The sequence below is a fragment of the Amphiura filiformis genome, chromosome 13, assembly GCF_039555335.1.
Source record: "Amphiura filiformis chromosome 13, Afil_fr2py, whole genome shotgun sequence".
NCBI lineage: Eukaryota > Metazoa > Echinodermata > Ophiuroidea > Amphilepidida > Amphiuridae > Amphiura > Amphiura filiformis.
In genome coordinates this window covers 37,796,720-37,818,725 of record NC_092640.1, presented here as the reverse complement: position 1 = coordinate 37,818,725, position 22,006 = coordinate 37,796,720, and the positions used below count along the sequence as shown (strand labels likewise).

General features: G+C 37.5%; 1 protein-coding gene across 1 annotated transcript in view; it reads left to right on the top strand.

Annotated features, from left to right (window-relative positions):
* The window catches only part of LOC140168302 (kinesin-like protein KIF9), a 59,566-nt gene extending 48,894 nt beyond the window's left edge, over window positions 1–10,672 (top strand). The window contains exons 11-16 of the mRNA XM_072191656.1: window positions 1,770–2,026; window positions 3,875–3,997; window positions 6,064–6,243; window positions 6,862–6,974; window positions 8,920–9,024; window positions 9,779–10,672. Of these exons, the coding sequence (XP_072047757.1) occupies window positions 1,770–2,026; window positions 3,875–3,997; window positions 6,064–6,243; window positions 6,862–6,974; window positions 8,920–9,024; window positions 9,779–9,904 (904 nt within the window). The 3' untranslated portion in view covers window positions 9,905–10,672. The remainder of the gene's footprint in view (window positions 1–1,769; window positions 2,027–3,874; window positions 3,998–6,063; window positions 6,244–6,861; window positions 6,975–8,919; window positions 9,025–9,778) is intronic.
* The last annotated feature ends 11,334 nt before the right edge of the window (window positions 10,673–22,006 follow it).

Genomic DNA, 22,006 nt, shown 5'->3' with positions numbered 1-22,006 from the left:
AATAGAAGCAAAGGTAATCAAAATGTACAAGTTCATCAACTTTAAAAAAAAATTGGCATTTTTTTTTAGTAGCAGTATTTCTCTGGTTTCAACCGTGAATAACAAGTCAGTTTGGGCCTATAACTTGCTTTTCTGGCCAAAAATATTTTTGAAAACTAAAAAAAAAAAAAAAAAAAAAAAAAATTTTTTAATAATTTTTTTTTTGATGTCGATATATACGTGCCGACGTCGACATTTATGTCGACATAAGGCATGTCGACCACAGCCCTATTATCTACCTACCCTGCAAAAAATAATTTAAAAAAAGCACCACTTTGGAGGTTACGTCATTTTTAAAAAGATCATTTTTTTCATAATTAAATTAACGAAAAACACCCCTATTTTACACAATGGTATCTACCATATTGAAATAATTAATTGTTATGTTTACTTCATTTTTGGAAAGGACAAGGATGGATACTTTATTGTATGGGAGAAGATTATTTTAATTCACGTTCTTCATACAGAAATATGACCTAATATTTAAGCATTTTTCCAGTTGTGAAAAGGGTAAAAATAGTGAAAATTGGGTCAATTCATATTTTGGCCGTTACCATGGTAACCATAGATGAAGAGGTAAAATTTTAACCAAATTTATACATGTTGACTCAATGTCTAACCATGTGCAATGTATAAAGAAAATCAATTTTTTGAAGTCTGCCACCACATCTTTGATTTTTATACACAATGTCTCTTAAGTCCTTCGCACACGGATGCAAAATATCGCACTGCGCCAATTAGGGGCTCGATCACTGTGCGCATACCATGTTACACACAAACAATACACGCACCTGTGCAGTTCAATACGCACTGTCTCATAACACAGGCAAGAACCAATAAAATTACAGGGAAAATGACAGCTGTTTAAGAATAGTGGTTTGTGTTTAGTGCAGTCAGTGACTTTGATGTGTGTCGAGGCAGCTATATTGTGCAACAGTGCTTTGAGTGAATGCTGTCAATTTGTAGCTGACATCACTTGCTGCACATTGAATAAACAGGTTTCGAGTCCCATTCATGCCTCAAAACAACTTTGTATCCCTCTTGTGTCACCAAATTTGACCCCATTTCTGAAGTTGAGGTACAATGTCCTTTGAAAATAATGGGAGTATGAAGTCAGCAATGACGATGCTGGTTGCCGTTATAATTATAGCACAGTCAAGTTATGAAATCACCCACCACTATTTGCAACAAAATCCATTTCACATGCATCCATCTCCCAAAAGCTCACACAAAACAAACTTCAAAACAATCTCTTCGTATAATAGAGCAGTCAAATTAAGGAAAATTGGGTGAACCCACCACAACAGTATCCATTTAATCACCATTCATTTCAGAAAAACATATTACATCACACATCAAAAGTATTTGCATAAATCCAAAATGGCCACTTATGCAAGGGTGAAATTTTAAAGTTGGTCAAAACCACACCAATGTTTTCCTCTCGTCATAAGGATTCAGAAAGAGTATTATTTGACTTATCTCCTATACAGTTCTTGAGTTATATGCCAAAATGAGTTATTTTCCTTAATTTGACTGTTCTTTATTATTCTAAGAAGTTGTTTTGAAGTAGACTATCAGTTAATGAGTTTTAATTTGTTTCCAAATTTGGAGCAATAATGCTCATTAAGTGATTGAATTTTACTCTACTCAGATATTTCATACAGTACATCTGGTCAGAAGACACAAGAAGTATTAAATCAAGCAATTTTATTGTTGTTGTTTTTATTCAGCCCTCAAGGAGGAGCAGGCAGACCAAGTCCAGTGCCAAGCACACAGCCATCACAACCCTCACCAACAAGACAAATAGGCCTAGAAACAAGAGATTCAGCTACAAGGTTAGAGACATCATCAGCGGCTGGGTCAGCAACAGCAATGGAAGCGACTCAGGCGCCAAGGGCTAGTACGCCACCTCTGAGGACTGTGGCGTTTGAGGAATTCAAACATGAGAGAGGCAGCGAGATTAATAGGATACTTATGGAAAACAAAGGTGAGTTGTTATGATAATGAAGTAACAAAAATGAAAGCACCTTGATGCCAGAGCCTAGCATTGGGCTATTCCTGTTGAAATCCATACACCCTGTATGGAAGATATGACCTTAATCTCCCACACAGGGGGTGTAGATTTCAGATGAAGCTAGTCAACCATTCTGATAACCGCCTGCATGGATGATAAGGTCATGGCTTTGATAAGGGTGTATGGATTTCAACTGGCATAGCCCATTTCCTTGATTATGATGGAAATATCCAGTTTTATCTGGGTAGGTTGAAGTTGTTTTCTTTGACAATTAGGAGTGTGCTTATCAAGCTATAATCCTATTCAATATACCAGGTTACCATATACCAGTTACAACATCCCAGCTTGGGGTATACCAAGCTGTAAGGCTATTCAATGATGGTCATGATGATGATGGTTATTTAGAGAATAAGCGATAGGAATTTTTATTTTGCCTATCCTCTACCGTGTGATAGGCGACAGGCAGGTCAATATTTTGAGTAGTGGATGCCGGCGCAGCCGTATCCACTACGATAAAAATATTGGACCTGCCTGTCGCTCTATCATAGGTAGAGGATAGGCAAAATAAAAATTCCTATCGCTTATTCTCATTCTTAGTCAGTTAAATATTATTTTAATAACTGTAAACAATTTTTTACCGTCATAAAAACTCCCTCATTATAAAATGAGCGAAACTTGTTTACAACTTCACGTATTCTGTTTGCGTACTGCTAGCGGCGTCGCGTATTCCGCACTAGTCTCACGCATACATCGCGATACATACGCGCACCTCTACAAGCGTGTAAGGCATTATCAAGCGCATGATGGCGTGGGGTCGTCTACGGCCTGATAAAGCGGCACCCAAAATCTTGCGATTGTCCAATCAAAAATGTGTATACGAACTAGACCACTCCCACTGACTAAGAATGAAAGTTATGCATTACTTCTTAAAAGGGGTGTAGTTTAATCATTCATGTTGGGTTTTCTATCTTACTTTGAGGCATACCATTACAACAACATGTTTCCAAATTTTGAGTTGTATTGCTCCTGCGGTTTTGATATGAGAAGCAAAAATGTGTATAACAGTGCCCCGTAGGAGAGTATGTCACATTTCTGGTGTGGTTACAATTCACCACCTTTTTGTTCACACCATCGAAACTAAACATATCTTAGGCATTTAATTTTATACTGGGGTAATGAGAAAAATATTGGCTTTCTTGTGATACCAAAATGTCAGTTTTGATGGAGTGAAGTCTCTTGTCTCATTTCTCAAGCAATAAGTATTTATAGCTACTCTTGATGAACAATATTTTCACTACAATTGTTGTAAACATAAACAGTGTCATGAGTGTATTTTGTGTCTACTAATACAATTTCATACACTCTTAGAACCACATAGCCAATCAGAAAAGCCGTTAGAAAAATACGCGGAGTGCATTAATATTGTATAATTCACGGGCGTACACTCCGCGTACTACGCACAGTCCTTTCGCATACGTTCACATCGCGTAGGATTGATTCATTTTTCTTGCAGGTTGATGCATTTATATTTGCTTGTATTTTCCAACATTTTTAGTGACAATTTTGTTGTAAAATAGCAAAAATCACAGCTTTTTTTCTATCTCAGTACACATGCATTATTTTGTACAATTTCACTCTCAACAAGTGATACGCATTTATTAACCTATAATTAAAATTACTTGATTCGGGTAGACTCTTTTTGGTTCAAGGCATCCATTCATTCAGGTGAACAAATTTAATGCAATTGGTGTCATTGTGGTGTAATACTGTTTAATAATGGTATTGTAGTGATTATATGTTTTGAATTGTCTTATCCAATAGATATCTTGAGTGCTAAAAACAAGCTATGCAGAGACTTGGCAAAGACAATTAACCTGACCAAACAAGAAATCGATGAGACTAGGTTGACACTGGAGCAGTTGAGGAGTGAACGACTTGAACAAGGTAAAAACCCTTAATATTCTACTTGTGTGTGTTTACCAGGTTGGACAGTGATAGAGGGCTTTGTCTTTTCTGTTGTTTGAAATTCCCCCATGCCTATAATTATTGGGTTAAGCCATTCGTTAGGGATCTAATCTTATTTCGACGATGCCAGTAAAATGCTGATCTCAATTAAATTCAAAACTCGGAATTGATTGTATATTACAATCTTATGAAGGTTTCTTACAAAATAATTTGGGTCACAAATGTGTGTAACATGACCGCTTTGTATCATAAATTGTGCAATGATGTGATGGGTTTTTCCCATGGTAGCACAAACTTTACAATTGGCTGTTCCAGTTGAAATTCATACACCCCCTATGAAAGATATGTTCTTAATGTGTAAATTTTAAATGGAGTGATCCATTCAGCCAACCCCATTTGAGATTTGCGCTCCGTGTGTGGAAGATTATGTCTTCCATAAGGGGTGTATGGATTTCAACTGGAATATCCCAATATATGCCCCTTGTGATGTATCATCATAATACTAATCATGGCGTGTCCGTCCGTCTCTCTGTCCGCGCGTTCTCGCGGTTCGCGTTCGCGCGGTGCACTATCGCGTGCACGCGGTGCTCTATCGCGGAGTATCAACGGGAGTGTGCACGGAGTTAACAGGTGCATCGCATCGGACCAATAGGCCTATTTTCAACACATATTTCAATACGGAACATGTGCATATATAGGCCTATTTCAGCAGAACATGACTACTTTCTGGGGTCCTCCAGAATGGTTAACATACAAATAATCAGTTATGGTAAAGCCTATAACCGTGTTTGCGTTCACCGAAACGTACCGGCCTATATCCACGTCCAGATACCGGTACTAATTTCGGGTCCTCCAATGTGGTAGCAGGACAGGGTTTGGAAGAGGCGAACTATGGGTTTCCATGATTATGGGTAGGCCTACTGGACTACCGAAGCTTCCCGAAGTAAGCATCACAGCTACAAAACAAACAGAGTTGATTAAGTTGTGTCAAGTTGGGTCTTGATCATTGAGATACCCATTTCATAGTAGTTTATAAGATCAGGGCAGGTATATGGGTAACTGGTGTTGGGTAATTAGAAATAGGCCTATCACGAGAACTGCCCGACCCGAAAACCGCAAAATCTAGTAATAGTATAAGATGGATACTTGCTGGCAACTTGTCTCATTTTTACAGATCATCATGAAATACTCAGTTAGAATTGATTCGGCACTGCGATATCACAGCCTAGTTGAGCGAGTCTCAAACCCTCTACGACGAATAGAAATTCATTACACTGTAATCTTTTTTCACCGTAAATTAGTCAAATCTGGCTTGAATATCATCAGCTGCGATATCAGCTGCTATAATTTGGTTCACCTCAAGTTTGTTAGTGACCTATGTGCGTATCTCTTTCGCGGCAGTATCGAATCGTGGGCGTAAAGTTAAACGCACACGTACAGGGGCATTTTGCGGCGCAACTGCAAAAAAGCATTAACGTCACTACCGAACTTGAGGTGAACCAAATTATATGTGAAGTAATCAGTGACATTGGATCAGCATTGGGCTATTCCAGTTGCAATCCATACACCCCTATGGAAGACATGACCTTAATCTTCCACACAGGGAGTGTGGCTTTCAAATGGAGTTACCTTAATAGGTGACTCCATCTACACACCCTGTCTGGTAGATTAAGGTCATGTCTAGTCTTCCATAGGGGGTGTATGGATTTCAACCGGAATAGCCCTTTCACCAACACATCTTTACAGTTGTACATACATATATGTACTTTTAAGTGATGAGATATGATATAACAAGGTCAAAAGTTTCAATTGTTGTAAAATGTAGACATATATACAAACAAGAAAAAAAGGGAGCTAAACATTAAAATAGGTAAGATTTTTGTCTTTGTAAAGATATGCTAGGGATGTACAGTTTTCTACAACTGCAGAATCAGTTACTGTTCAATTTGTCAAAATTGTCTTCTTTGGCTTCGTTGGGATCAGATCATGATCTGAATGGAATAATTAAAGTATAAGTCATTCAAACTTCTCATTTTATTCCGCAGGTGAATTTGTCAGTGAGAATGGTGAGCAAGTCATAAGTGAGCAAGAGTTCCAATTGATGAAGAAACTCAAGGAATTGAAAGCTTCATATCGTATTGACTATGATGAACTCACTCAGGTGAAGTCAGAGAAGAAATACTGCCAGAAACTTGTAGACCAATGCAGGCAAAGATTAGTTACAGGTAAGACAGTATGCATTTTTAAAGCTCTAAATTTACTGCTTGATGACATTAAAAAACATTCATGTTCATTTTCTTTCATATGTTTATTCACTATTTCTTGAATGAAGATATATTTATAGGTTAATAATAACTGCGTATCACTTGTTGAGAGTGAAATTGTATAAAAGAATGCTCACGTTATACTGAGATGTTGATGCATCTAATGCACCGCAGTGCATTAGACCCATCAACATCTCGGTACAAGTGCATCGTTTTGTACAATTTCTTACGCAACAAGTAATATGCAGGAAAAAATCCTGTAATTTTGCAATTTTATAACAAAATTGTCTCTAAAATGTTGGAAAATACAAGACAAATAAAAACACATCAACCTGGAAGAAAAATTAATCAATCCCTATGTAATGTGAACATGTCCAAAAACACTGTGTAGTATGCGGCGCTCACACGCAATAATACTCAATCAATATCATTTTCTAACATTTACTTTGATTGGTTCTCACTGTCTATGAGTGTATGTTGTATGTTTATTTTATGAAAGGTTGTATTTAAACATCTTTGTTGAGTTAGAGGGAGTCCATCTTATTTACCAATAAGATCTTTATCCTTTTATTTCCACAGAATTTGATAATTGGTACTCTGATTGCTTCTTATCCAATGGAGGAGAAGAGAATCAGACTAGTGCTCAAGCAGGACTTGGAGCTCGCCCTGGAACCCTGTACAATGGTGATGTGGTAAGTTTGCCCTGGGATTGACACAGAATTTGATAATTGGTACTCTGATTGCTTCTTATCCAATGGAGGAGAAGAGAATCAGACTAGTGCTCAAGCAGGACTTGGAGCTCGCCCTGGAACCCTGTACAATGGTGATGTGGTAAGTTTGCCCTGGGATTGACACAGAATTTGATAATTGGTATTCTGATTGCTTCTTATCCAATGGGGGAGAAGAGAATCAGACTAGTGCTCAAGCAGGACTTGGAGCTCGCCCTGGAACCCTGTACAATGGTGATGTGGTAAGTTTGCCCTGGGATTGACACAGAATTTGATAATTGGTATTCTGATTGCTTCTTATCCAATGGAGGAGAAGAGAATCAGACTAGTGCTCAAGCAGGACTTGGAGCTCGCCCTGGAACCCTGTACAATGGTGATGTGGTAAGTTTGCCCTGGGATTGACACAGAATTTGATAATTGGTACTCTGATTGCTTCTTATCCAATGGAGGAGAAGAGAATCAGACTAGTGCTCAAGCAGGACTTGGAGCTCGCCCTGGAACCCTGTACAATGGTGATGTGGTAAGTTTGCCTTGGGATTGACACAGAATTTGATAATTGGTATTCTGATTGCTTCTTATCCAATGGGGGAGAAGAGAATCAGACTAGTGCTCAAGCAGGACTTGGAGCTCGCCCTGGAACCCTGTACAATGGTGATGTGGTAAGTTTGCCTTGGGATTGACACAGAATTTGATAATTGGTATTCTGATTGCTTCTTATCCAATGGAGGAGAAGAGAATCAGACTAGTGCTCAAGCAGGACTTGGAGCTCGCCCTGGAACCCTGTACAATGGTGATGTGGTAAGTTTGCCCTGGGATTGACACAGAATTTGATAATTGGTATTCTGATTGCTTCTTATCCAATGGAGGAGAAGAGAATCAGACTAGTGCTCAAGCAGGACTTGGAGCTCGCCCTGGAACCCTGTACAATGGTGATGTGGTAAGTTTGCCTTGGGATTGACACAGAATTTGATAATTGGTATTCTGATTGCTTCTTATCCAATGGAGGAGAAGAGAATCAGACTAGTGCTCAAGCAGGACTTGGAGCTCGCCCTGGAACCCTGTACAATGGTGATGTGGTAAGTTTGCCTTGGGATTGACACAGAATTTGATAATTGGTATTCTGATTGCTTCTTATCCAATGGGGGAGAAGAGAATCAGACTAGTGCTCAAGCAGGACTTGGAGCTCGCCCTGGAACCCTGTACAATGGTGATGTGGTAAGTTTGCCTGGGATTCAAATTTCAAACAAAATCCAACCAATACTTGATTCTTGCAAAGAGATGTGGGAATCATTGAATTTTCACAACTAATCTACTGTTTAAAAAAGGTGAAACTGATAATTATCATGTTTGAAGATTTCCTTGCCCAGTACAAGAATCAATCTTGATTCTTGCAAAGACAATTTGTGGGAATCAGTTAATTCTCTATCAAACTTACCTACAGTTACACTGGGAAAATTTACAAAAATCAACATTGATTTCATGCAAATATTTTGCAAGAATTGATTTGCAAGCATTTCCTTGCAAAGTGCGAGAATCAATCAATCTAGATGTTGGCATGGGAATTTTGTGACAAAGTATGGGTGGTGTAGACTTTCATTTAAAAATCCAACCAATTCTGATTCTTACAAAGAAAAATTAATTTTAATTGTGGCATCATTTGATTATCGCAACTTAGCTACAGTTTAAGCTGGGAAATTTTTAGACTGGGAAAATTTACAGGAGTCAACTTGGATTCATGGAAAACTTTTAAGAGAATCTTTGGGACAATTCTTGCCAAGATTCTACCCTTCCAAGAGAATAACCTGACTGCAGGAATCACAGCTAACCTGAGTCCTAGCTCTGCCTCTCGTATTTACCAGGCATTTTAAAACCTTATCATGTGATGTTTTTACACTTTTTTACTAAACAGCCCGAAGATGAAGGAGAGAAATTTGAACGCCTGCAATCACAACTTCTGATGGAAAACCCAGACTCCGCTGCCTTTTACAATGCCAAGATGAGGACAGAAAGAAGGGTAAGATTTATCATGTGGGATTTCTAGATTTTTGTGTGTCCTAAGATTCCAGATAAGATATCACTATTGACAAATACTCAATGGATGGAAAGAGTTGTGTGCATCCCACTTGTGTTTCCTCTGTTCAGAGTTTCACTGACAGACGGGCCAAATTCCTATGGAACAGGATGCAATCAGGATAGCTCAATCGATAAGACTCTAGAATATGTTGCGTAAGGTTATGAGTTTGAGCCCGGCAGTGACGTTAGTTTGGTCTTGTGAAAATTCTCCTGGACAAAGAACTTATATGTGCCATTGTAACCTATACAAAACCTGGGGAGCTGATACTGGCTGGGAATGTTTATAGTCTGGTTTGTGTGCGCTTCTTAGCTGGTAGTCCCTGAGTTGTTGTTAAATGGTTTATGGAATGATTTGGGCCACTGTGGTCAGTGACAATCTGTAAAGTGTGCAGAGACCTGTGGGTTTGGCATGGCACACTATTATCCTGTATCAGCGTCTTAGATAGAAATTGAGATTTGTCATCATTTGAATAAAATTACTGATCATAAAATAATGTGACACTAAATGTACATTTAGCAGTCTTTTGTAACCTACCATGGAGTCTATAGATTCAAAATATGTGTTGCTACAGGCTTGATACATGTAATATGAATTTTGTCTACTTTTAAAAGAGAAATGTTTTATTGTTTTGGTAGTAGTCAAAAGAGAATTTAATACTAAACCCTTTTTTTCCACTTTAATATTTTTTTTACAGCAAACTTTAGAGAAAGCCATGAACCAAGCACAAGCCCAACAATCAGTCAGGAAACACAGCAATGTAGGAGCACCTACTGTGACAATACGAAACAAACCACCATCAACGCTTATGACGGTCCAGTAAAACTGTGTTGTAATATCGAATAACCGTCCACTAGTATACCAAACTATTAAGTATTATATATTTTTGCCATTTTTTTTTATATCTGTTAATTGTGTAATATAAGTTCAATAAATATTGAGTTGAGCTCATTTGTGAAATGGAATGACATGTACTAATGAGCTGGTAGTCTCTAGTACTAGTCTCGTCAAAATTGGTTTTGTGTCACCACTAATTGCTACAGAATTGTTTTCACCGCTGTACATTTCAGATTATGTCCAGTGTTCGAAATAAGCCCTATCGCAGTGCAATTTGCACCCCATAATTTGCCTGTTGCGATACAACTTTAAAAGTGTGGTGCGAAATTGCGATACCTCATTGTACTGACTTTATGTGTTGATTGTCTGAGAATGCACTTCAAATTGCTCTGCGTCAGATGAAATTACACCACAACTTTCAAAATGGGGTTCAAAAGTGCACTCTAAGGTAAAAAATATTAATTTGAAGACTGGATTTATCCCCGAATATCATACTAAAAGTATACCAAAATTATGCTTGGTGGAAAGGTAGTTGGGGGTCCAATTTCAAAATTGATCCAACTTTTTTAAAAATTATTCCAAAGTAATAATACCTCCAGTCATAAGGATTCAGAAAACAAGTATAATTTGTCTTATCTGTGATGTACGGTACTTGATTTATTATAAGCCAAAAGATCAAAACAAAATTCACCAAACACCATGTGGAAAGAACACACTTTGAACAGAGGCAGCAAACAAGCACACCAACATTTTCAAGCTATAAATCATCATGCCTTTAATATGGCAATCACAGATGTCACTTAAAAGAAGTGTTTGAGAGGTTGCAAGCCTTTTGGTAAAATTTGAAGGGATATAATTTGAGACCAAATTAAAAAAAACTGGTTTACGTGATTGGTTGCTGACCTGCGCACAGTATGGCATTTTCGGTCTGGTTGAAAGGACGTCATAAGCAAACTATACCATTTTTCATCTTGAAGTTACAGTAACGTCAGTGCGTATTTCATTAGTGCAGCTTCAAATAGCTAGCATTCGCTCAAAGCGCTGGCGTAAACATGCACATGCTTAAAGATGCTGCATAGATGCGCGCGCGAAACATCTGCCTTAACATGTTGACATCAGGGTGAAAAATGGTATAGTGTTTTTATTCAGTCCCAGATACATTTTGTATTGGAATTGCATGGACACAAAATAAATTAGTATTAAATTTTCAGATATTTTGTCAATTCATCATTTTTCAAACAGAATTTGACTTATTACAAAACAAGATTTTGGGGAAAATCTGAAGAGAAGGATGAATAGAGCTTTTTTCCAATTGAATTGAATTGATGACTATTGTCACACAACAAAAGTTAATTGTGTGATAAAATCATGTTTATTATAATTATTATACAATGTACAAAGGTAGTATAGACATGACAGAATTCAAAATCGTTCTTCAGTATAAATTCTACAGTACTTTATGTACACATTTATTCCGTCCATACTTCAGTTTTTAATTTCATCACATGAGCCATTCTCAGGGCTTTATTTTGCTGAAAACCCAATCATAATTAGACTTATGGTTCCAGAGATATGGCCATTTCAGTGTTGCTCAGAACAATAAAATACAAAGGATGTTGAATACTATTATAGGTTATATCACAAAATCAATATTCCCAACATCCGACTCATTTTGCTTCATTTATTACTAGTTTAGATTAAATAAATTTACTTTATATCCTCATTGTTGTTGGGTACAATTTAATATTTATGGTGCCCGTCCGATATGTCGAATGTTCGCTATGTTGAAAAAAAAATAAAATTCACTACGGTTTGCTAGGGTTATGTTTAGGGTTGTGGTTAGAGTTAAGGTTAATTTTAGGGTAAAATTTGAACCTAGTTTCATCTGTGACTATCAGGTATATTAAGTCTCAGGCTTCATACTTAACATAGCAAGCCTTATTTTCGACATTGAAACTTCAACATAGCAAAACTTCAACGTGGCAAACCTTCGGCATAGTGGGCTGTATCTATATTTATTAGGTTCCATTTCAAGTGGTGATTATTCCAGTGGCAGGTCATTTCTCAGTGATCAGAAGAAAGACTTGTTGGAACAAAATTTTTTAGAAGAAATGACCTTCAGCCAGGAGACACTTAGCTCATTCATAGATTGCAGTCATTTTGTTGATATGTTTTTACCACATTATATTCATAGTTCTATTAATATTTTGAATCAAACCAAAATATATGAATGAGTTATGTTTTATGATAATAAAAATATGTGACACTATTAGTTACCCCCTGTTTGTTCACATAATACGGGAAAATATCTACGGTCTGGTGCTGTATTCCAACGAAGCCGCGGCACCAGACCATAGGTATTTTCCCGTATTTTGTGAGAACAAACGGGGTAACGGTTTATCCTTTAGCGAACATGAATTCTATTATCTTCCGACTTGTTCGTAAACTTTGCTGAAGGAATTTAGTTTGATAATCTTATTAAAAAGTAGGTCATTCTGTTCCTTGCTTTTTATAGTGCAGCCATGCCGCGCGTAAAGTATGCGCACGAGTCTTAGGATGTTGTGCGAGTTTTATTAAGCATATGCACGCGTGTTAGGACTACGTATAGGTAATAAGGAAAAGATTAGTTATTCATTGTCAGATATTGTTTAGAGGTTAATGACTGCGCATTAGGTTTTTGAGGGTATTGTGAAAAATGTAAACATTTTGCTCATGGATCTCCTGAGGAATATCCTGAGGAGTGTAGCCCCGAAGGATATTCCAAGGTCCAAGTAAAATATTTACTATTCGAAGAACAATCAGAGGTCATACTAGGTTAAAGGTCATCTAGAAATCAAATTGTAAATTGCTCCGATTTGACTGAAACGTAGTTGATAATGTACATGCCATGATGCCACACATTGGCCCCCTAGCCCCTATAATAGGGGCTAGGGGGCCAATGTGTGTCATCAGCACCATCGGTGCAGGTGAGGCTGCAGCACCATTGGTGTTCTTGTTATAATCATAATCGAATACCTAAGTGGAAGAAGAGCCCAACTCCACCATTTTAACAAAAATGAGTTAAGACCTATACCATTGCCATATAAACATATCATTTCAGATGTATGTTATAATGTATGTTCATGTACCAGTACTTAAGATCCACCGAAGATAAAAATAATCTGTTTCTAAAACTTTCCCAAGTTTTTTGTTAATATCTCAAAAAAATGTTGATGGGAGTTGGGACCTTCTTCCACTTAGGTATTCAATTATTATAATGCTGGTTTTAGCTATTATCAATTTTTTTAAAGTTTACCAAAAAATGAAAGAAGGGTGAAAGCACTTGTCATGATATTGCACAGGCCTATGTCAAACCGTCCATTATTATCCGCTCAAAAAGTTGTATTAACATTAAACAGATGTATAATAAAGATACATTGATGAAAGTGTAAAATATTGTTGTATCATAATGTATAAAATATGAATAAATTAAAGAACTGAACATATTGAAACTAACCATATTATTTTTGTCAATTGTGATTTAATGAGTCACAAAATAAGCATTATAATTGGTTTGAAGTTGTGTCCACTTGTTTGTCAGAGGTACTGCCAGACTGTCAACATTTTATTATTAAATTCAGGGTCAGTATAGCAATATAAGGCAACTTGAAGATTTGTAGGCCTACTTTGTAAGACATTTGTAATATATTTCAATCAGTCTTGCGGTTCTTGAGTTATACTCAAAAGTGTAGGTTTTCTAAATGTTGACTCTAAATCAACAACCAAAAGAATGTTTTCTTTTTTCTGACAATTTCCTGTAACGTGCATTTACTTTTTTTTCAAAACGCTTGATATTTGAAAAATAAAGAAAATTCGAACCACGGACGGAAGCACGCAACATGTGCCAAAAGATATAAAGAGCAAAACAAAATTAACTACCCTTTTGGATTTGTTTCTATATTTCAAAAAGCATTTCTTCGATTGAAAATATTTTTGTCATGCATCATCTTCAGACTCATAGCTTATTCATACCCAGTTGTTTCTAATCCCACAGGTGTCTGATGCACACATGAATGGAGAGATTGCTGATTTCAAAAGTCACAAATGAGAATCCTACAGTATCATGTCTGCATTCTGATCATTATCAGTGATTCTCAATTTGTTACCATATAGCTCCATATGCCCCGCCTGTCTGACATGAATAGTGCATTATAATCAGGCACCCAGTATCAGGAAAACTTGCATTATAAACGGGCAACCAGTATTAGCAAGTATACACTTGGATTATAATCGAGCACCCGATATCAGGAAAACGTGCATTTATATAATCAAGTGTTTGATATTAACTTTTTGCAACTTTTTCATTTAATATGTGCTCATTTAAGGGGTGGGGTATGAACGTTTGGACAGTACTTATTGTGGGACATTAGAGCACATGAGACATATCAATTGCATTCTGAATACGAAGAATGTCCTTCTGATATCAAATAATTTTGATTTTTTGAAATTCGCAATGTAATACACATTTTATGGCAAATGATTAAAATTGATATTTTTGATATTTAACAGTACTAAATAAACTTGATAAATCTGATGATTTACACTTAAAGTGTATGTAGGTGGGATGAAAAGCCGACGATCAATTGAAAATTTTGACCTTTCGTATTGAAGATATGGATTTTTCCCCCAAAACCAAAAAAAAATTAGGTCTTTTTGGGAAAAAAATCCATATCTTCAATATTAAAGGTCAAAATTTTCAATTGATCGTCGGCTTTTCCTCCCAGCTACATACACTTTAAGAATATGTCATTAGATTTATAAAATTTACTTCGAGGACTGTTATATCTCAAATATGTGAAAACTATCAAATTTTAATAATTTGTCATAAAATTTGTATTATATCGTGAATTTCAAAAAATGAAAATTATTTGATATTAGAAAGACATTCTTCGTATTCGGAATGCAATTCGATATGTCTGATGTGCTCTCATGTCCCACAAAAAATACTGTCGAAACGCTCAAAACGCTCATTCCAGATCCCTTAAGCATGAAGTCAGCTCAGGTATGAAATTGGTGCCTTTGATGCTATGAGTCTGCTGATAATGCATGCCAAAAATCTTTTCAAAAAGAAATACTTTTTGGAATATAGAAACAAATCCAAGTGGGTAGTTAATTTTGTTTTAATCTTTATTATAATGCCCCTATCCTGCACTTGATACTGCCCCCACGAGAAGGTTTTACTGGTTATAGTAGCACAGACTTAACAATGTGAGTCTAAGGGACTGTTCAATATTTACCCCAGGGAGTGGGAGTTTTGACAAAACATCGACCTGTTCAAAATGTTTGGATCCCCCTTGTTTCCCCCTTTTCTCCATTTAAAACTTAGCATTACCCCTCATGGGGAAAAATTCAGATTCCCACCCGTCTAGATTCCCCCCCAAAAAATAGGATTCCCCCCCTTAAAACTCCCACACCCCCGGGGCGTAAATATTGAACGGTCCCTAATAGTACATGGTGTTACGTAGAATTATCATAAGTCAGTGCAAAATTTGCTACATTAGTGGAACCAATGTTTTTTGCACCCTTATACCCTAGGTAACAAGACTTGAGTTGGTTCCATTTTTTTCGAATGTGTCTTCGGCGGCCATTTTGAAATTCAAAATGGCCACTATATTTAGCCTTTTTTAAGCCGTAGGCCTATTTGTCCCAAAAGCGCACAAAGTTATATTTTTCTTAATGAATATTTAAACTTTTGATTGTCAAAATCCACTAACAATATAATTAGGATCGTTTTCTAGAATCCAAGATGGCTGCCAAATCCAAAATGGCCGCCAATTTGTCTAAAATGGTCTGCCAGATATAAGGACATTGATTTCTTTCCTTTTTTGCTGATTATTTTCACGACTTATGTTTCTGAGAATCCACTGAGAACTAAAAACTTAATTTGGTCCATTTTCTCTAATCCAAGATGGCCTCTAAATCCAAAATGGCCGCCTTTTATTAAGGGTACATAACACAAACTAGCTTTCCATAGACTTTACGTGCAAAATAGGGGTTGCGTTTTAGGCCATAAGTCGAGTTACCTCTTACTTTAAAATATATATTTGATATCATTTTAATCAGAACAAAATTCTGCATAACATATCTGAAAATGACACAACATTTTCCGTCTACTTTTTGAGAAAATTAGCGTTATATAAAAAGGCCATATTTTCCCGTGTTTACATCCGACTGCTAACCGCGTTTTGACCTCGTGTGTTCATGCGCCCCTAATCGATATATTTGATATCATTTTAATCAGAACAAAATTCTGCATAACATATCTGAAAATGACACAACATTTTCCGTCTACTTTTGAGAAAATTAGCGTTATATAAAAGGCCATATTTTCCCGTGTTTAGGCTACATCCGACTGCTAACCGCGTTTTGACCTCGTGTGTTCATGCGCCCATAATCGATATATTTGATATCATTTTAATCAGAACAAAATTCTGCATAACATATCTGAAAATGACACAACATTTTCCGTCTACTTTTTGAGAAAATTAGCGTTATATAAAAAGGCCATATTTTCCCGTGTTTACATCCGACTGCTAACCGCGTTTTGACCTCGTGTGTTCATGCGCCCATAATCGTAAACATCACTCAAATTTTTGCATTTTCTTTTCAAATTTTCAGAGATTACATTCACAAAATCTAGTAAAACACGATTTTTAACACTAAAATTGTTAATATTGTACCGATTTTCTTCAATTTTTACGCAAAGTTGGGACTATAGTCGTGATAAACTTTTACCGGAAACCGCTTCACAGGCGGATTTAGTGGTATGAACCTAGACTCGATCCTTCTTTGCCATCAATTTGGAGTTACCGTTGTTATCGCCATTACATATTTCTCAAATTTTCACTTTTTAATGAACTTTGCGATGATGTATATGTCTTTGAAAGTATTCATGGGAAACACTTTTATATCTGCAACACACTGAGACCATTTGCACCCGTCAAGTCAATAAGGCAACGTGAAGGATTGTGGGTAAAAAAAGGCGCCGCCATTAGAGGCCAGAAGGATTCAGGCTAGTATGAACCCTTAAAATATTACATACCGGCTTAGGCAATTACTATCATTGAGAGTAAAATACATGTATCTCATTTCTGTCAGATATGGATAAGAAAATGATTCTAAACATTACATCTTAAAGTAGTGCAACATCATTGTTTAAGGATAATATAGGTGCATTTCACCTTTCAAAATGGCCGCCAAAGTATCTTGAAATTGGCTAAGATTAATTTTTCAGCATTTATGCAGTGAAATGCAGAAAATCATGTTCTTAAAAGTTGAAATTTCAATATTGTAATTCAACTTTAGACATTTATGATTGAGCTGACCTTGAGGTATTTAAATGGCTAGTTGTCATTATCTATGTTATGAGTATTTCCAAGTTCCTCAGTTTGGTGCACAGCTGTATTGGTACACTCTTCATCTGCTCCACAAGTACATGCTTCTGTACAAGTCAGATTGTGTTGTCTTCAGGAACATCTTCTGGAGCATTTGCTTATTTCACATCCACACCTAACAAGCTCGACAATAGACTTGGGAGCTATTGCAATGTCTGACAGGATAGGTACTGGAATGTTATCTACATCATTCAACCATCCTAGCTTGAACGAGTCTGGTCTTGGCTCCAAATATATGCTTGCATATGCGCCCGCAGAATGTGTTGATGTCACGCAGCAGAAATTGGAGGGATTTTTATCAATCCCCTGGTTGGCTCTTGAAGCGTTTCCATCTCAGTTTTTCAGCTGTGTTGGCCTATAGGTAATTTTGTGTGCCCATGAGCCTGAACAAAAACCTCTCACAGCCTAAAAAACACTTTGAGATGGCATTTCTGCATCACCAAGTTGACTCAGTGCTGTGAGTTATCCAGGTGTTGCTTCAGTGAAGGCCTTGAAGGCAGTCTTCTTGCCTATACCTCTGATATGTCCACTTGTGTCGCATCCTATTAAACAATGCAGTCTCGGAAGCGCTGCTGCTTTTGATGTCCAAGACGGATATGTATTAGTTTCAGAAATAATTTCCTTCTGTTGTCACCTGTTCTCATAAGCGTGGTTGTCTGAAGACAAGTGAGACTTCGAAGAGCAAGGACCATAACATCTGTATCTTGGGTCATGATATGGACATTCTTTCTAGCTTCAAAGATCCCTGCTGCATGAAGCATGAATAGAGTGTCTGCTTCCTCTTGTGTACTAACACCTATCGATGGCTGAACATCATTCATGTTGCTTTTCACATGCAGACGTGTTACAGTGACTACTGGAATCTTCAGCTGCAACGTGTTACAGTGACTATGAAGGTTGCTGTGTCATCTTTAATAATTATGGAAGAGAAAACTCAATCAAAGATATAATCAAACGTCACAAATTAGGAGTCCAATCATCAGTGAGAGCCTATATTGTTGCTGACACAATCCCCATTCATGACTCAAAGCTATTTTTGGCTAACAATGAAACTAAGGACTTCCTCACAATCTTCCTGGCAAACAAAGTTTTGCAGCTGAAGATTCCAGTAGTCACTGTAACACGTCTGCATGTGAAAAGCAACATGAATGATGTTCAGCCATCGACAGGTGTTAGTACACAAGAGGAAGCACTCAGACACTATAATCATGCTACATGCAGCAGAGATCTCTGAAGCTGGAAAAAGAATGTCCATGTTATGACCCAAGATACAGATGTTATGGTCCTTGCTCTTCGAAGGCTCAGGTTCTTGGTCTTCAGACAACCATGCTTATGGGAACAGGTGACAACAGAAGGAAAATCTTACCGAAACCAATACATATCCGTCTTGGGACATCAAAAGCACGCAGCAGCACTTCTGGGATTTCATTGTTTAAAATGATGCGACACATGTGGACAATCAGAGGTATATGCAAGTAGACTGCCTTCAAGGCCTTCACTGAAGCAACACCTGAAGAACTCATAGCGCTGAGTCAAATTGGTGATGCAGAAATGCCATCTCAAAGTGTTGTTTCAGGATGTGAGAGGTTTTTGTGCAGGCTCATGGGCACAAAAAATGACCTACAGGCCAACACAGCTGAAAAGAGATGGAAACGCTTCAAGAGCCAACCGGGGGGGGTGATAAAATCCTCCAACTTCTGGTGCGTGGCATCAACACATTCTGCGGGCGCATATGTAAGCATATGTTTGGAGTCAAGACCTTGTGGTAAATCCAAATATTCCAGACCCGTTCAAGCTAGGATGGTCGAGTGATGCAGATAAAATTCCAGTATATCCTGTCAGACATTGCAATAGCTCCCAAGTCTATTGTCGAGCTTGTTAGGTGTGGATGTGGAATAAGTAAATGCTCCAGAAGATGTTCCTGTAGACGACATACTGCAGTTACTGTCCGTTTTCCTATACATAATACACAGTGCTCTTTCACATAAACGCGTGACCTCTACAAATAGCCTACGTTAAAAGAATGGGGATATGCCTAGTTAACGTCGCTGTGTGAAAAATAACCGGCCAATATTAAAAGTACTCTTCTAAAATTCTAGACAATATAGTTTTGTAACATGTCCTAAATTTTTAGCTAATTTAGATGTTTGAAAATATTCGTACTTTGGTGTTTTAGGCATGATATGTAAACGACAGATAACACCAAAAAATATAAAGAAATTATTTCCAAACCGTGTTAAGTCTGCAAACCACCATGTTTCTCATTTTCAAGAACGCTGGTTAACAATAAGCAGAGTTTTGTCTCATTTCGTGAACAAAAGCCCACACAGAATTGTTCTCTAGCGCTCGCTTTATAATCGTTCACCCAACTGAAACTATAATCCCAGCCATTGCTCCATTGTACGTGTAAAAGCAGAAACATATGATGTGTGTATTTAACCAGAGAAGATATGATTTAATCAGTTGAGCTGCTTTCAATGAGTGTTATCTTGGTTTAATAGCTTTTAATGGGGTTTAAGTCCTGCAAAGGTCGAATTGAATTCTACTGTAGACATGACTGCATCATGACACAATCTGACTTGTACAGAAGCATGTGCTTGTGGAGCAGATGAAGAGTGTGCCAATACAGCTGTGCACCAAACCGAGGAACTTGGAAATACTGATAACAAAGATGCTGACAACTAGGCATTTAAATGCCTCAAGGTCAGCTCTATCATAAATGTTTAAAGTTGAATTACAATATTGAAATTTCAATTTTTAAAAACATAATTTTCTGCCTTTCATTGCATAAATGCTGAAAAATTAATCTTAGCCAATTGCAAGACACTTTGGCGGCCATTTGGAAAGTTGAAATGCACCTATATTCTCCTTAAACAATGTTGTTGCACTACTTTAAGATGTTTAGAATCATTTTCTTATCCATATCTGACAGAAATGAGATACGTGTATTTTACTCCCAATGATAGTAATTGCCTAAGGCAGTATCCAGCAAACACAAAAACGTTTTAAAAACGTTTTAAATAAGTTATATTTTGGCTTTTGGTTTAGGTAAAAACGTTTTAATAACACTATGGGACACCGCGCTACGCGCGGGTCCCCGCTAGGTGAGTAAATGGGAGCGTTCACTAAAACGGGAGGAATTACTGAACAGGTAGAATCATTGAAAAGGTAAATTTCATTTATCTGAGTCTGACCCTCGTTAAGCCTAAGTTTCCATTTTAGCTTCTTTCTTTCTTTTTAGTTTCTTCTACATGGGCCAATTTTGTTCCATTTTTAAAAAACATTTTGCTGCTAAGCTTCCAAATTTCCGTTACCATGTTTTTTATTTACTCAATCCCGTTCCCATTATTTTCTAAATCTGTCCTTTCTTACATTTCCCTGTTGACTTCATTTTTATTTGCTGCTTAGCTTGTGATTTCCCGTTTTCATGTTATTTATTTAGTTCTGTCCTCAGTTTAATAGCTTTTTTTATTTAAATCATCTAATTTTATTAGATTTTATTATTCTTTCCTTCTTTAGCCTATTTTATTCCCGTTTTCATTTTCTTACTGTGACTAACTATAGGCTAACCCACATACTCGTAGGCCTACCTGTTTGTCCTCATTTTGTTTTCTTTTTTAATTACAGTAGGCCTACCTCTTCATGTTGTATGTACTTTTTAACACACATCTTTTCCCCGTATTTATTACGCCTACGGTCGGTCGTTCACCCGTATTATCATTCATTGCGCGACTCTGCGTCGTTTACGCGCGACATGGCGTAGTGCTGCGTTACCCGCGCGCTATCGCTGGGCTACGCGAGCGGCTTGGCATTAGATACGCCTGTACGACGCGCATGGGCTATACAACTGACTCCCTTTTTTGTTTACCCAGCATAGCAACGTACCACATTTTCACTGATTTTGAGGCCAATTCTTGACCGTTTTCAACCAAATAAAGTTTAAACACGTTCCCGTATATTCATCGATCTCCCGTATGAATTTGGCGACATTTGGATCGAAACTGACGGAGCCTTTATAGCATACATAGATAGATAGATACATAGATACATACAACATTTAGTAAGACTAGCGGGATACCCGCGCTTCGCGCGGGTCCCCGCTAGATGGGAGCGTTCACCATAACAGGAATAATTACTGAACAGGTCGTACTTTTTTGTCCTCATTTTGATTGAATTTTTCTTTATAGTACCGCTTCATGTTGTTTATACAACAAACATCTTTTTCCCGTATTTATTACGTCCTCTCATAGCGTGTCTGCGGACGTGTTCACCCGTTATCATAATCCCGTGACCCGTCCATGTACCTTTTTGTCCTTTATTTTCCTTCTTTCCGTATTATCATGTCCACTGGTCTCTGGCTCGTAGTCGCGTGGCTCTGCGCCGTTTACGCGCCCATTGGCGTAGTGCGCATTACGCACGAGGCGCCGACGCGCTGCCGGCCAGCTGCAGTGACGCGTAAGCTGACAACTGATTTTCATAACAAAAAACCCGTTTTTACCCACATTTTCACTGTTTTTGCAGCCAATTCTTGACCGTTTTCAACCAAATAAAGTTTATACACGTTCCCGTATATTCATCGATCTCCCGTATGAATTTGGCGACATTTGGATCGAAACTGACGGAGCCTTTCCATGATACATAGATAGATAGATACA